We start from the raw sequence: 16,182 nt of genomic DNA on the forward strand, positions 1-16,182 counted from the left end.
TATGTGTCATTGTAGAAGAAAAAGTGAGTTAAGATTTATAATTATTTTCAAGAATATCTGACGGGACAAAAAGAACCACGACTTAAAACTCTTTCAATTCTTATACAGTATAAGACTGAAGCACTTACTGGCTTATTGGCTCTGGGTTATCTCAGATCAAGATTGACTACACACAGTGCTCCTCTAAATCTTTCAGTTGGGTGACATCATAAGACATGAGGTGGCTAAATGTTGTATCACTAGAGGCTTCAGGCCCTCTTAGTAATACACAGCCTTTATACTATGACTGTAAAAAATTCCTGTTGAAACGGCAGTATTCCAGCAACTGAGGTGCCAAAACATAACCGTAAAATAAACATTTTTGGCAGTACATTTTTTATAAAACATAAATAACCTGCACCGTAACATTTTGCTTATGTTTTGCAGCAGGTTTGCCAGTAATTTACTGTAGATTAAATTACACTTAATTCCTTTCCTATGAGTAATGTTTTCAATTTGAGTTTACACTGCATTCGAATCAAGCGTATTTAAAACGTCTAAAATTACGATACATGTAAGGCCTTTTTTATGAAAGGAAATATAAAAACTAGGTAAGTTTATGTTTTAAGCAAAATGTAAATTTACAGTAAGTTACTGGCAAACCTGTTGCAAAACTACACCAAAGTTATAAATGTGGATTTAATCTCTGTAATTTATCATGTACACCTCATTCTGACATTTTTGACATTTTTTTTACTGTTACAATTACGGTCTAACATTCATATTACTGTATTTCTTGCTGCTTGTAATTGCTCATGAAAATACCCCAGTGTTTATTTTCTCTATACATTTCTTGCGCTGTATTACAACTTACTAACATAATGGAAAAATAAACTGTGTACATAAATGTAACATGGCTTTCCCTCTGAAAGGTCCTGACTTTCAAACTCTGTTTGTGTTCTTTACTTGACAGCACTTCTCAGACTTGGCTAGTTTATTGATACATCTAAAGACATGTCCAGACTTGCTGCAGCTTGTTGAACAGCATATCATTGAGGTCAACAGCCTCACGTGACTAGCAACAAAACAATAAGACTTGGGGTGGGCATGCGGAAAGTTGGCTGTGGGAGAGTTTGCTGATAAGTGATTCTGTTTGTTTGCCAACATCTAAATTATTTTAAGTTTAAACTACAAACACATGTAGGGGTGTTTTCAATGCTACTTTCAATGCTAGATTTCAACAGAAATGCTTCTGAAAGGTTCGACTTGTTATTTCTGATGTTGGGTTTGATTCAGTGTTTCATTTCACTGAGCTGGTTGAGTGTTGCCCTTCTTTTCCTCTTGACTGCAGTGGAAACAGATGGCTCTGCCTGATACCGCCCACTGGCAACCAGAGATCACCACCTTTTCTTTCTCAAATACAAGTGAGACTGGGCTGACACATCCCTTGATGTGGCTGGCTCCACAGGACCGTTTCACAAAAACAGAAACAAAACACAGCACAAAAATATCTAGAGAGCAAAACATTTACCAAACTCTACTTCAGCGAAGCTTGCAAATCTGCTTCAATGAAAACAGATCTATATTTTAGGTCTCACTGTCTCTGTTTAATGTTTGAAAAAGATTACGAGCTTAAGAGTTGATTTAAGGATCAATATAGTGATTGTCTTTTGGGATGTAGCCTGTTAACTGTCACCCGTTCCGTATACGGGACACCTAAGTTTGCGTCAATATTTTGCATGCAATTTCTATTCAAATCACGACAAACTATATATCATTGGAAAGGTCTAAGACTCTAGAATAGAGATTTCCTTGATGTTTTTTTATAATTTATGTAGGGAGAGTAACTGATTCTTTCTTATAAAGAGAGGGCTTAGATTATTTGTTATCCTTTTGCGACCTGCATGTTTTTTAATGTATTTTTTAATCAAAGAACAACAGAAACTTTTTTCAACAACATACCTTAAATTGTTTTGTGTGTGTGTGATTTTTTTTGTTGCAATAATCAGCTACTTTTCTTTTTTCAAACAAGAATTCATGAGTTACTGCCTTTTTAGTTCCAACATGTGTTTTCATGTGTAGGCTCAAAAAGGACTCCGACAGTCAACAGGTTTAAAGAACAGACCTCACAATTCTTTTTTAGATGTTTGCCCCAAATAAGCAACAAAACAAAATACTAAACAATTTTGTTTCTCAAACCTTATCTAGCTTTAACAAGAGCAAACTACTGATGTTAAAAATAAACATATTGTCCTGTTTCTGGGGAAATAAATGTTTTACTTTCTACCCTGAACAGAGAAAGGTTCAAGCTTTCCATGACTACGAGCAAGTTTGTGGCATGCAGCCAGCTTCTACAGGGCTCTCTGTGAATGTCTGCCTGGGTTGCAGGGCATTGTTTGGTGTGCCTGCCCATTAAACCCTTCTGACAATAATTTACAAGGCCATGTTTTGCTTAGGCATACACTTGGAATAGTGAGGGTGGACCACTCACTTACAACACTGGTTTTGAGATCCCCCGGAATACAACATTCATATTTTAATGAGCGCCAAAAAACGTAAGTAAATTTGGGATAACTCATCGTCGTAAATGTTTAGCTGATGTGTAGATTTCAAAGTTTTCCTCATGGAAACTATATGGAGGAGATGTGCACGTTATCTTGCCAGTAATCTTTCAAGTTGTTTTATGTTGAGCATCTCTGACTCAACAACCGTTCAACCTGTTCATTCTTGCTACTCATGATGGGAAAACCGATGATAAATATGTGTTCACCAACAATGATTTCATCTGAATGAATATGTACAGCTGTGTTCTGCTCTGTTCTAGTGACTCTAGTGGTTGTGAAAGACTCATTCTTACTCTTTTTCTCGGGTTTCATATAAATCAGTAACTTTATCCCCTCAAAGGTTTGGAAATGTTTGACTTAAATGTTTCAATGATCTTAGAAATCTTTTGATCTCAAGGTCTCTAGTGTAAATAATAAATAAAAATTATTATAGACCAAAATAAAATTGAATCAACATTTCTTTTGTTAGAAAATTATGAATGATAAGGAAAAAGCAGCCAATATAAATTGTGAATAGAAACTTCAATACTTTTTAAAAAGCTTACCAGGTTGAGACCTTAGGAAGCAAAGTGAGACAGTAACAAGATACATTTTGGGCGTTTTGTTAGCATTTTTTATTTATTCTAGTCACAAGGTGGAAAAATATGAATAAAGAAATTTTGACTGGTACTGTATTGGTGTGATTGTGTGATTTTGATCTACAGGTTATTGTATTTAAGACTGTGGAGGTGAAAAGAGAGACGAGCGGAGAAGCAAACCTGAGGTGTCATACACTGTTGACTCACTGTGAAGACTGACAAGAACTTACTGTACAGACAGGTTGGAACTTCCACCTCATACTCTTAAAGATGTCCTTCGAGTTACTTTCTAAGAAAAAGAATTGAGAGAGGTGTAATGATTTTCCACCATTTTGATCACCTTTGAAACTCATTTCAAATGTTTATGTACATCCTCTTCATTATAAAATAATCATCATGAGAGCAAAAACCTTAGCAGAAGAAATTAACTAAAAATTAAATTTGGATTAATGTATAACATTCCAAATGCTTTTAAGCTTTAAAGAAACGTTTTCCAGTCTCTTCTGTTTTTGTTGATCAGAATTGTACAATAACTGTATAACTGTTGCATATTTTTCTTTACAAACATATTCAAGTCATTTATTTATATTTGTTTGAATGATGTTTTCAACAAAATCTTTGTCAGATTTAAGAATAAAACCTGTTAAGATCTGTTGTTTGATATCGGCCCAAAAAGCACTCTTAAACAGCTTCAAACAGATATAAATGTAATAAATCGCAAATAATAAACTCTCCTCGCTAAAACATTGATAATAAAATCGATAATAAAAACGTTTTGTTTTGTTTTCTTTCCGTGAAGCTGCTTTGAAGCAATTCAATATTGTAAAACGCGCTATATAATTTTTCTCAAAGTTAATAAAAAGGTCAAACTCAAAAAAACAATATAATCTCTCTGTCTTGTAGCTATTCCTTTAGCACACGTGAGTTACAGGTGGTTAAATTGCACTCAATTAATGACTCATCCTAGTAAGCCGGTTCTACAGATCCTTAGTCTGATGACCTTTATGACCTAACCATACTAACACTACATGTTGTCTTTCTAACCATTGGCGATAGTTTTGTGACCCTTTCTTGACCCAGGATATGATTTAGTCATAACTCTATGTCACGGGGGTGAACTGGCGTCGGTGTGGGCAATTAGTCTCACACCTGATTCAAATAATACTTTCAACTCTTTATCTTTTCCTTATAGACGGGATCATCAGACGCACACGCATGGCCCGAAAGTTAACTTCTGGTCTGTGTTTGTTTTTTGGTCTGGCTAGTGGCTAATAATTGAACTATTTATATTTCAGTATATTTTCATATTCAGTTATATTCATATTTTTTTGTATAATAATTGCATTAAATAAATAATTTGTTGAATCGGTCAGGCGGGTGTAAGATTAGCCAAGAAACGCTTCTACTTGTAACCCAAAATAATACTTTTACTCGCTAGCTAATGTCATTTACTTGTTATTTCTTTTGCTTGTTGTTCAAAATAATCTACAGTGACTCCATTCTTTGCGGATGCGTACCAGACGTTAAGTTTGGCCCACAAAAAGTAACGTTTGTTTTAGTTGTAGCTTTGAAACTGTCAATAGTTTGCCTTTTTAATAACTACTGGCCATTATCAGGAAATATTGGTATTGGTATTCCCGTGATGCCGTATGTGATCTAATAACAAAATACAAACTTAGTCAAAATATGACCACGTAGTTTGACCTTCTTTAGTGTTAAAGGTCAAAGAAGATGTCAAAGGTCTTGCTACTTCACAACAATTACTGCTGACCTTTCACAAAATGATTTTGTGAGATGACCTATAAACTGATTAATCTTGAAATTGCAATGTACATTAAAATCATTCATTTTAGTTTCTTTTTAAGTAAATTACATTGATATAAAGATCAAATATATTATTCTTATCCTAACAGATTTCTCCATCATGGCCAACAAACCTCTCCCACTATCTCAGGAGATTTTAGCTCAGTTCAATCTTTCCGTGGCCACAGGATCGTGTGCCCCTGGACCCCCGAGACGATGCCTGGGCTCCATCTCCACTCACCGCAGCTCCAAAGATCAACCTAAAGACCAGCCGCCCCACAGACCGATGCTCCTCAGGACCATGACGGGCCCTTCATCCGACTCGTCCTTCTTGAGCCCCAACATAAGCAATTCTCACATCTCCATGACCAAACGCTTCTCATTTGCCGGCTGGCACCAGGGAGGAAGAGTAAGTTTCTCTGGTTTGTACCGTCCTGAACCCGTCCAGGAGATCTACACGGAGAACACCTACCGAACCGGACCGGAGGAGGGCAGCCGTTTCAGCGCCAGCAGGACCCAGCAGATCACACAGGCCACTTTGGAGGGTTATTTGGAAGGTGTATGTTACAGTCCTGACAGTTGTAGCCAGCTGTGTCAGATGTTATCAGATTTAGTGCTCAGTAAGCTGAAGGACGTCAACCCTCCGCGCTATAAACTTGTTTGTCAGGTGGTGGTCGGGCAGAGCGGTAAACAGGGTGTAAGGGTGGCCAGCCGCAGTTTGCTCAATGTAGACACTGACGACTACACATCCGCTGTTTTTCAAAACCAAACGCTGTTTGCTGTGGCTATAGTACATGGTGTTTACTTTGAATGAAAGGGATTGAAAACCACAACATTTAATCACAAACCTCTTACATAGTATGCCCAAGACTTGACAGTTGCACATTTTCAATTATTTTATTTATAAAGCACTTCGGAAAGAACACTGGTGAAATGGTAGTCCAGAAGAACTTCCCTTTTCAAGTTTCTAACACTACACTGACGGACGGTTAAACTAAATACAAACAACAGCATTTTATATTTTATTATGTATATGCAAGTTTTAAATAAATGATTATAAACCGAAACCTTATGTGCTTCTGGACCATCTGTTTCTAGAGGTCTATACAGCTACGGAGAGCTAAGAGACCACTCCAAATGTTCATTTAATCAGCATTTCTAGATGTATTGTGGTCATTCCAGTCCAGTGTCTGTTCAACATAATCAAACCTCAGGAGTGACAAAGTCACCCAAGAGCATTGCAAAAGACTGAGAGCCTTACAAGACATGAAAATCGTGGTAATAATTAAGGTTATCACCAAAATAAAATTGAACTTTTCCTAAACATGCACAAATATAACTGTTGTATTTCTTAAAAGGGAATATTAACTCGTTTTCTTTGCAGTATTTGAGATCTGAAAAAATCCAGAACAACTTTTATTTTGACCCGTTTCTGCAGTTTTCACTTTTCACAAATGAACTCCGAAATAATATTTTTATAAAAAAAATTGGGATTAATGTTTTTAGTTGTTAACAACTTTCTCCCTAAACACATACCTAAAAATTCAGACAAACTGAAATGGCTGTGTACGTATATACAGAACTTAAGTTGTCACTATAAAGCAAAGCATTAAAAATATTTTCATTTATTATATTTTTGCATCTTAGTGACATTTTGCCTAAAATTTCCCGAAAAGGTTTTCTTTGCATTCGATCCGCAGACATTCAACTGTGCTGACCTCCTGATTTTTCTTGGATACGTCAACATCTTTTTAAGTGTTTGTTTTGTAACAACAGTTTGTTTGTAGAATTACATTCTTGTATGCAAAACTAATTTTAGACATTAAGACATACTGCATGTCTTCAGATCCAAATGTTTAAGATAATGAGACACTCAAGTCTTAAAAATGACCCTTCACCTTTGACTGGTGAACCTTTAAAATATATATATTTTTAAAATCAAGCAAAAAATGACAAGGCAAACTCAACAAAAATATATTTTCAATAAACTTTATTCCCCACAATCTCCCATAACATAAAAAGTGATCATACTGAACATTTCCCAGTGTTGACACCACACAATTATGTTACATCAATAAATAAAAAACTATAAATAAAAAAATAAATAGAACACGTGCCACAATTAATTATAATACTAGTTAGACTGTCTGAGGGTAATGGCTTTCACAATGTTGGCATTTTGAATACTTATTTAACACTTACAGCCAGGTCACAGTTTCGAGGACATTATGATTACTTACGATGGAGCGTGTAAAGTAAACATAGCTGGAGGCACACTGAATATATAGTCTTTTTTCCTCAAGTACATACATTTATGATATAATCACTTTTAAGAGCAAAAAGCTTATATCGGGTGTGTATTTGTAGTGTTTTCATCTGCCCAGTTTGCTTGGAAAACCTAATTGCAACCGATTCTGAAGACTCTTCAGCCCCTCTCGTTCCCTTTGTGACATCAGCTTGAGATTCAGAAGGGCCATTATTGCACAGAGGAATCCATCGGAAAGGCACTTTATTCACTCCTCCTCCAAACCGCTCCTCTGTGAATTACAGTTCGTCCAACAGCCGACCTCAGCCATTCACCTCTGCCTTCTTTAAAACTCGTTAAAAAGAACATTTTGGTGTTCGTAGCTCTTATCCGTGTACTACTTAGTGAAATAAAATGTCTTTTTTTCTTCATAAAAGCCAAGTGATCGAGCATAAAAAGCCAAGGTGTCGGGACACTCGAGCAAAGCCAGTCGCTCGAGAACCCTGTGAGTTTTATGCCGTCTGCACTTCAGTCCAGCTAAAAACGAAAAACAGTCTCAAATTTTGGTCGTGCACACTGTGAGTCAAGCTGGTAGTGTGATACTGTCGGTGTGGGCTCAGTCGCGAGAACCGAACAGAAAAGAAAAATAGTGCACCGTAGTTCAAAGAGGCCAGCTGATGGCCAAGGACGGGAGATCTTCGTGGCAATGTGGAAGCTTTCCCGATCAAGTCTTTTCATAGTTCTTTTTTGCTTCCGAAAATGAAGCGGTAAGCAGCAAATCGTAATACGAAGCGGAACGGTGGGTCCCTTACGCGGTGGTGTAGTGCTGGAGAAGCTGTACCACGTAATGAAGCCGCTGACGGAGCTCTGTGGCGCAGCCCCATTCCGAGAGCACGCTCAGAGGGTAGGAGTGCGAGGCGCGCTCCTTGCTAATAAACGTCAGCATGTATGAGGAGTCTGAGGTCTTGCTTAAGATGATCTTCGTATGGTCCGTGTAAAAATTAACCTGTTGAAGAAAAGAGGAACGTTATAAATGAACACTGGATAAGGCACGATTCCAACAATTAGTTTGATCGAGCGTTGGGGCATACCTGTAGGGTTCGGTTGTCGAAGAGCATGACTAAGGCGTGGTCCGTCTTAATCCACTGCAACAGCAATGGGGAAGAGTTTGGAGGTGCCTGGTCTTCACAGTTGACGTCTCCACCCTAGTAACGTTTAGGAAAACTTTATTCAAATGTTTCCAAGACAAGTCAAGAATGAAAATGAAAGCGATCAAACTTGTCGCCATTTGACGCGAAGTTCTTACCTCCATCAGGTTCTGCTCCATGTAGTTCGCCATCAAATCCACGATGTGTTTCTGATTCTGGAGCTTCTCTGGTAGGGCGTCAGCAGGGAAGGTGAAGTGTTTGTTGTTGGTCAGACAATAACGTACAGTTCTGTCGAATAACCCAAAATAGTTCAATTAGAATTTCTTAAAGATACTTGACACATTTCAAGACTTATTTGAGATTTCAATTAAAGCTCATTTCAAAACCAGATGAATGTAAGAGCCTCAAGGTTTCATACCTGCGCTGGTCGCACAAGCTCAGATGAGTGCCTTCGTTGAAGAGCACGCCAACGTTTCGATTGGAGAGCTGGTAACCAAAGCCGTATTTGTTGGAGTAGTCCACCCACTTGGTTACCCAGATGAAGGGCTTGGGTTTGGAGAGACACGGTGGGTTTCTTGAAGCTGGAGAGGAAAGGAAAATATTTGAGCTCGTACGGTCAACAGTCAAAGTAAACTCTTGCACTTCAGTGTGAACCGAGGGTGGGAACCAACCTGTCGGCATGGAAGACAAGCAGCTGCTGAGAACTTTCATGGCCGAGTCGGCCACGGCAGCAGGGGTGGGGATATCGTCACAAGCTGAAAGAAAAGTCAATGATTTATTTGCAAGTTATAACAGTCTAGTTTGGTTTGGTGTCCTTGAGGGAAGAGTTCACCCAAAAATGGACCCCACTTTTCCCAGGTATGGAGAGTCAACGGGGGACCGGTTTTTGGGGGAACTGTTCCTTTAAAGGACAGGCAGGTTTAAACAAAAATGGCACAAAAGTTAAATATGCAAAGTCCTAAATTCTTTAAAAACAGTCTAGGAGGTTTTCGGAGGAATTAGTTCTTAACAGCAAAGCCTAGGGGCTAAGCCTAAAATAGGCCGCACACATTCATGCAAATCTCTTTGGTCTCAGCAAATGAACTTAAATGGTCTCTTACCATCAGTGCTGCTGGCGACGGTGCCTTTGAAGGAGCGAGACGCAGACTTCCTGGATTCCTCTTCGGCTGGGGTGTCTAGAGGTCCAGAGCTCGCCAACTGAACTGTGGGGGACGTAGCCTAAATAGAAGAGGAAATTACAATTAAAACAAACGGAAAAGGAAGTACATTCTCGAGCAACCAAATTAACCATCTGGGTTAAACAGCACATTTGCTAGCACATGCTTTAAATGAACATTTTGCAATTTGAGTTTTGCTAAATGCTGAACAGAAGTAATCTGGAACTCGCCGAAGTGAAATAGGTATGGAAACTCTGGGTTTGCAGGAGGTATTCTGAGACAACGAGAACAGTAGTTGGACTACAGCACTGTATAATTCACCCAGAGGAGCTTTCAAAACAACTTTTGCAATGCTGCAAAACAGCATACTCGCGCAGTTTGTGTGGCTGGTGTATTATTAACCTACACATAGCAATAATATGTGAAAACATTACCTCGTTCACCCCCATAGTCTTGTAGCTCATCTGCCGACCAATGGAGTGCTTCACCATGCCTGACACCAGCTTTGAGATGTCATCCTTCTCCTCAGCAGGACTCTTCTCAACCACTGCAATCACATTTCACGCCATCGTGGTCAGATTTGCATATCCAATGAACATCAAAGTAAGGAAGTGGTTTGAGCAGGTACGCACCTTTAGATTTCTTCTTGCCGAAGAGGCTCTTGGCCATCTTCGTGAAGAATTTCTTGGCAGGGCTGGGCGGGTTCAGCTCGGGAGCCATCACGCAGCTGCTCGGAGGGAGTTTATCTGGAGTGAAGCCCTGCGAGTAGGAGGAAGTGGATTTAGAGGAAGGACATTGATATCGGAATGATCTTAAGGGAACCAAAACATCCTCAATGTGAGATGGTAGCTGCCAGCGCTGCACACTAACCTTGGTGAAGTACTCGTGGGCTAGTATCTGGTCCAGAGTGAGGCGGTCGGATGGGTTTTTCTGCAGGATGGAAGAGATCAGCTTTTGTGCGGCTGGAGTGAGGGATTGCGGAAGGCTGTATTTCACTTCCTTAATACATTTGTAGGTCTCTTTCAAGTCTAAGGTTTCAAATGGTGGATTTCCACACAGCAGCGTGTACCTGAAGAGAGAAGAAAAATACGTCAGGGATATTAACATCTCAAGTCTCCACTGAGAGACTTTATCTCGACCAAAACTACATTTCAAGACACTTACATTACACAACCTAGTGACCAAATATCGGACTCCGTCCCATGGCCTTGTCGGTTTAAGACCTCTGGTGCCAGGTAGTTTGGAGTCCCACAGATAGTTCTGAGAAAAAGAAAAAAAAAGAAAGATTTTACATCAGCACATTGAGCATTTATTTAGTGAGATAGCTCCAAATCGCATCGACAATGAAAGGAAACACTCACTTCTTCCTCTGTTCAACGGTCTCTAGCTTGGCTGCCAGCCCAAAGTCTCCCAATCTCAAATCCATGTTTTCATTCACAAAAAAGTTACCTAAAGACACATCACAAGTTGTAACTTCAGCATTTAAACGGCCATAAGCAGCCATCTTTGGCACATAAACCTCCACTCGGAGGCGTCAACGGTCCAAATACCTAGTTTGAGGTCTCTGTGGAGGATGCCTTTGTTGTGGAGGTATTTGAGCGAAGATATGATCTGTCTGAGGTAGTAACGGACTTCGGGATCTGTCAACGTATGTCTCGCCTTCCAAATGTGTGCCAGAGACTGTAAACACGAAACGTTAGATTCAATGTCACAGTCACCTCGGGGAGCGAGACAACGGAGCTCTGTCATCTAAAAAGCCACCCACCTTTCTGCTGCATAGTTCAAGGAAGATGTAAATGTTGTCTTGGTCCTCGAAATGATGCGAGAACTTCACCACGTGCTTGTGTTGGAGGCTTTTATGAAGATCGATTTCATTTATGATCTGCGGGAGAAATGCGACCATTTGTTTATTATACCGCCAATAACATGCAGACCACATACAGTCGTGATGAGGTGTGGTGCGTTTACCTTCTCTCTCTGGTGTGGCTTTGAAACTCGGCTTTGTGGAATAACCTTGACTGCGTACATCTTGTTGCTGGCGATGTCCGTCATTTCATAGCATCGTGCAAACCCACCCTGAAACAACAAAACCCATCAGAATTGAATAACTCTGTATGTCACAATGCTGCAGATATGTCTTCAAAGTGGTGACAGTCTGGAGGATCTGAATGGATGCGTCTCAACGCCTATTAAGGTGTCTGGCGATTTTAGGTGGGTTGAAACGCTCCAGAAATGCTGTCTTGATAGGCATCTCACCAAATTATTTAAGACGGGTCCGACATGTTCCAGCACATGTACAAAGGAATGACGTATTTCGAGCAACCCCTCCTCACAGCGTGTCAAAATGATGCGGCACTTTAACATTGGCATTTACGAGACTTCTCAAAAACAGACGTGACTATGCATTTGTGTTCAAGAGAAGAGACTCATTGGCTGTGCAGATCATTAGCGATGCAGCATCGCTGCCATTCATTCATGCATAAATCTATTCATTCACGTTTTCATGTCATCGTATAACCAAATGCAATTTAAAAGGAATTTATAACACAACTGGTGATGTGCTGTCAACGTGATGCAGCGCAGGTAGACTCGAGAAGACAGACTGGGCGTGTAACCGGTCCAGGTTCTGGTGCATCCATATATTTGAGACCGACACACTGCGCACCATCCACGTTTGAGCACATCATGAAACGCGATAAAACGACAGAACGCGTCAATACTTAACACGATGTGTAGTATAAACCCGCGTGTACCTTTCCCAAAAGCTTTCCTTTGCAGTACGAGCGTCCCGTCTTCGCGTCGACCACCACCTGCGCGAGCTCCGTCTTTACGTGTTCGGATTTATTCCGGTTCGGTTTGGCTGCTGGTTGAGCCGCTTGAGGACGGTCCGGGGACGGCTTGAAAAGATCCGGATTCATCATTTTACAGGAAAGACGCTGCGCTCTGGTAAAACAAGCAGAATCCATTCACGCTTCGCCCAAGAAAAACTCCTGACAGCAAGATCCAGATCCGTGCCGGGCGAAGTCCTCCAGTCGTGTGAGTCAAACATGCCGAGCGGCTAAATTCCGCGAGTATATAAACCGTCCGTGACGTCACGGGCATGGGCGGACCGATAGGCGGGGCCGGATGGAATAAAGGAACGCGGTTGGTTGGCGGAGATTCAATCAAAGATCAGAGAGGCGCGTATGAAAGCGCTGTGGAAAAAGTGAATGAATGAACAGCTCGATGCAAGTCATCCAGAGGTCCATAATCGCGTCAGCACTGATTGGATGATGATGGTTTATTTACAGAAGTGTTTTTTTTTTATCTTTTCAAGGCTTTTGGTACGGATAGACGTGCTGGGGTGTAAATGCAAACACTTGTTTAACGTGCATCTTATTATAAGTCACAACAAAGAAATAAACCGCAGACGGTATAAAAGCAACACATTTAATACTGCGCAAAAACAAAACGCACGGATGACTCACCGCGAGTGTTATACTTGACACTCTTTTGTCCTGTATTTTTGCGTCCGGAGGTCAATCAGACCAAGAAAAATAATGTAAAACAGATTCAAATGTAAAACAAATTCAAGTTTCATCTCCACAGACTGTATTAAGAATACAAGGATGAAGCCACATTACGTCATTGCTGAGCATGGATTGAGAAACTCGCGTTTCGTGCGCCATCTTGTGGAGTATAAACGAAAGTGCGTGGAGATTATTAATGGCAGTGAATAAAAGGGGAACAGTATGTTGTGATTTAAAACATTACATTTATAGTAACCAACAAACCCTGTTTTCCAGTGTGTCAGTATATTTTATGCAGTTAGATAAAGTGTGTTCCCTACCTGATGTTTCAGTGTAAAACCATATTCGTTCATGCATCTTAAAGGGATAGTTCACCCAAATATGAAAACTCTTTCATCATTAACTAACCCTCATGTAATTCCAAAGCAATACGTTTCTTCTTCTTGTGTTTCTTGTGTTCTTCTGCAGAACACAAAACGATACATTTAAAAAAATGTTACCCCCAACATCCTTTTGTAATTGTGAACATTTTTCAAAATAGCTTTTTTGTATGTCACAGAAGAGGTTTATAAAGCGATTGTAAATAACACAGGAGTGACAGAACAGGACTTTTATTTTTGGTTGAATGATCCAGTATATATTGCAGTGAATAAAACAGTACTTCATTATATACTCATCTTTATGCCCAAGAAAAAGATGTTTAGAACAAATTTCCATTTCCTTTCATTTTCTTTTTTCCATTGATACGGTACACAGTCCTTGATGCAACACAACTTATTGAAAATTCACTGAACATGTTGAATTCAAATGAAATAACTTAAAATTATGAGTGCCGTCAAAACAGCCACAGGAAGGGGAACAGTTAATCAAATCTTTCATTAACAGTCACGTTTAACAGAAAAATGGTACAAAAATACATAAAATAATCCCGAAATAAAGCATGAAATAACACAATGCAGCCGAGCTGGTGGCGCTGTTCTGTGAAAGCAGATGAGGGAGCTGACTCAGAAGTCAAGATCATCTCCTTTGGCCTTCTTGTCCTGAGACTCAACCCAGGCCTTGTTGATAGTGCGTTTCATCTCGTCATCTCCATCAGTGTAGATCTTCTTCAGCACGCTCATGAGCCCCTCGCTTGGATCAGTTTTCTCATTCACGCTGGGTTTGCTGAAAGACAAGTCACCAAGCAATAACTTTGTTAGAAACATCATTTGGAGAATACGTACGAACTGTATTATTGTGCATATGATACAATCATGCAAAGATAGTTTGAATTTTTTTAATATAAATATGCTCGTAAGAGATGGAGAGTATAAACAATAGAAAGCGTTTATGAACTTTCCAATGCACAAATTTAACCTTCAGTATAGGCTAAACGAATGCCATACATTACTGTATATATAATTAACTCAAATTTCAAAAACAGCTTTTAAGCATTTCTGAAAAATTTAAAAGAAACTCATTTTACTCACTCTTTCTCTTTAGACTGTTTTTCTACTTCTGTCAGACAGTCCCACTTTTTGGTTGACTTCTTCTTGCACATGACAAGGATCATGTCTGTTTTAATCTGTAAACAAAATACAGTTTTTTTATTCATCCGCCAATCGTATCCAGAAAATCCACATGATATACAACAACAATAATGTAAAGGGGATGACCGACCTTTTTACTGCTCTCAGATGTAACAATGGGACATAAAAGGTTGTTGACTGTCATTTGATGGTTCTTTCCGTCCAGTTCTTTGACAAGTACATGAAAACCTCTGTGAAGGGATTAAAACGAACATTTACAGTATTATGCACTCCATATAAATTGTAGGTTACTTTAATAGGGCAAATCTATTATTCAATCGTAACTTTGCATTAACAGTGTGCTTTAATCTCGGCAAAGCATACTGTGAATTACATCCAACCTTTGAGGACTCAATAAGATGTCCGTAAGCAAGAGCAAACTAGTACAACCAGATTTTTGTATCCAAGCAATATCAATAAATGATTCATTGTACCTCTCTGTGAAGCTGGCCTCCACATTTTCAGAGGGAATTGAATGCACTCCTTTTAGTGTGATGTAGATTTTGACAAATTTTTCAGACTGGTCCCATCCTAAGAAAGGAACACAATGACATTTAAAGAGTGTGTTATTGTTGCACAGTGGATTTGATGATTTATGATGCACGTCATGAGATATGAACACACCGTAATTGTTAATTTTCACGGTGTATCCCTTGAGTACTGTATCAGTTTTGTCTCCAGAGTCTTTTTTGGCTTGTTGCTCTTTCATCTGTCTCTTCTGTGCGAGCTCTTTCTCGATCTTTTTCTGCTCTTGTGTTAACACGTCTCTAACACGCTGCCGTTCACATTTCTCCAGCAAACTCGCAATCTCTTTCACATCACTCTCAAGACCGCTGATCTACAGACACAACGTTAAAATCTATAATACTGGATTTACAGATCACATGACACCTTCAATGTTGACAGTGGTGTCATCTTATTTTACAGTCTAGCAATGTTTATTTTACAAAATTCAGATATAATCGTGATTAGCAGTTTCTAAGCAAGAGTTCAAGTCACATTTAGAGGCTATGCATGACAATATTTGAGATTTGGAGTAGAATTGAGACTGTAGATGATAAAGGTTCAAAAACAAGTAAACGATAAAAATAGTCCATTATACCACTTCATTGATATCCATCGCTAAGTTTGTCCAAAAGGAATCTTATGAAAATCTCCTCAGAATGTATTGAGCTGATGAAAGTGCTTTCAATTTCACACCGCCTGTCCCTCTGAAATGCATGAAGCGGCGGTTTCTAGAAAGATACGTACTTCCGCATAGTGTCGTTTCAAAATAAAAGTCCTTTTTATATACAAGACTGAACAATACGAAAGAATTGGTATGAAAAATACTAAATTTGCATAGACTTTGCTGAATCTAAAACTGCTGACAATTAAAAAAGTTTATATATTTTTATGTTTACAATTTTTAAATACATTTGTGCTCAAAAGACTGCATATCCCAGGTAAGCGTGACCAAGAAAGTCTGTGAAAATCAGCATCTTACCAAATTTTTGCTTGTCTTGGAGAGTCAGAATTGAAATGGTGGGGTGACAATATGAAATACATTTAATTTTCTCTAATACACAATTATTCATACCCTTATTTCTTACTGCCAAGATAAAAGCCTTTTTATAGAGCTACAGATCCTT

General features: G+C 39.1%; 3 protein-coding genes across 3 annotated transcripts; 1 reads left to right on the top strand and 2 right to left on the bottom strand.

Moving 5' to 3' along the window:
- The first annotated feature begins 2,415 nt into the window (after positions 1 to 2,415).
- Positions 2,416 to 6,163, top strand: LOC130418169 (dynein light chain Tctex-type protein 2B). The gene is made up of 3 exons (XM_056744154.1): positions 2,416 to 2,534; positions 3,248 to 3,362; positions 5,035 to 6,163. Exon 3 carries the CDS (start codon positions 5,046 to 5,048, stop codon positions 5,736 to 5,738), a length of 693 nt encoding a protein of 230 aa, XP_056600132.1. The 5' UTR covers positions 2,416 to 2,534; positions 3,248 to 3,362; positions 5,035 to 5,045; the 3' UTR covers positions 5,739 to 6,163.
- A 734-nt stretch (positions 6,164 to 6,897) lies between these two features.
- plk3 (polo-like kinase 3 (Drosophila)) lies at positions 6,898 to 12,522 on the bottom strand. Its single transcript, XM_056744424.1, has 15 exons — positions 12,228 to 12,522; positions 11,443 to 11,550; positions 11,240 to 11,356; positions 11,025 to 11,154; positions 10,836 to 10,923; positions 10,639 to 10,734; positions 10,345 to 10,543; positions 10,107 to 10,233; positions 9,909 to 10,021; positions 9,418 to 9,535; positions 8,989 to 9,072; positions 8,736 to 8,898; positions 8,476 to 8,605; positions 8,261 to 8,374; positions 6,898 to 8,175 (listed from the first exon to the last, which is right to left on the bottom strand). Exons 1-15 carry the CDS (start codon positions 12,438 to 12,440, stop codon positions 7,978 to 7,980), a joined length of 1,998 nt encoding a protein of 665 aa, XP_056600402.1. The 5' UTR covers positions 12,441 to 12,522; the 3' UTR covers positions 6,898 to 7,977.
- Positions 12,523 to 13,578: 1,056 nt separating this feature from the next.
- Positions 13,579 to 15,811, bottom strand: cacybp (calcyclin binding protein). Its single transcript, XM_056744265.1, has 6 exons — positions 15,654 to 15,811; positions 15,176 to 15,389; positions 14,986 to 15,082; positions 14,643 to 14,742; positions 14,453 to 14,547; positions 13,579 to 14,147 (listed from the first exon to the last, which is right to left on the bottom strand). The coding sequence occupies exons 1-6, from the start codon at positions 15,669 to 15,671 to the stop codon at positions 13,988 to 13,990; spliced, it is 684 nt and encodes a 227-aa protein (XP_056600243.1). The 5' UTR covers positions 15,672 to 15,811; the 3' UTR covers positions 13,579 to 13,987.
- Between the last annotated feature and the right edge of the window lie 371 nt (positions 15,812 to 16,182).

This window comes from Triplophysa dalaica, chromosome 3, assembly GCF_015846415.1.
Source record: "Triplophysa dalaica isolate WHDGS20190420 chromosome 3, ASM1584641v1, whole genome shotgun sequence".
Lineage (NCBI taxonomy): Eukaryota > Metazoa > Chordata > Actinopteri > Cypriniformes > Nemacheilidae > Triplophysa > Triplophysa dalaica.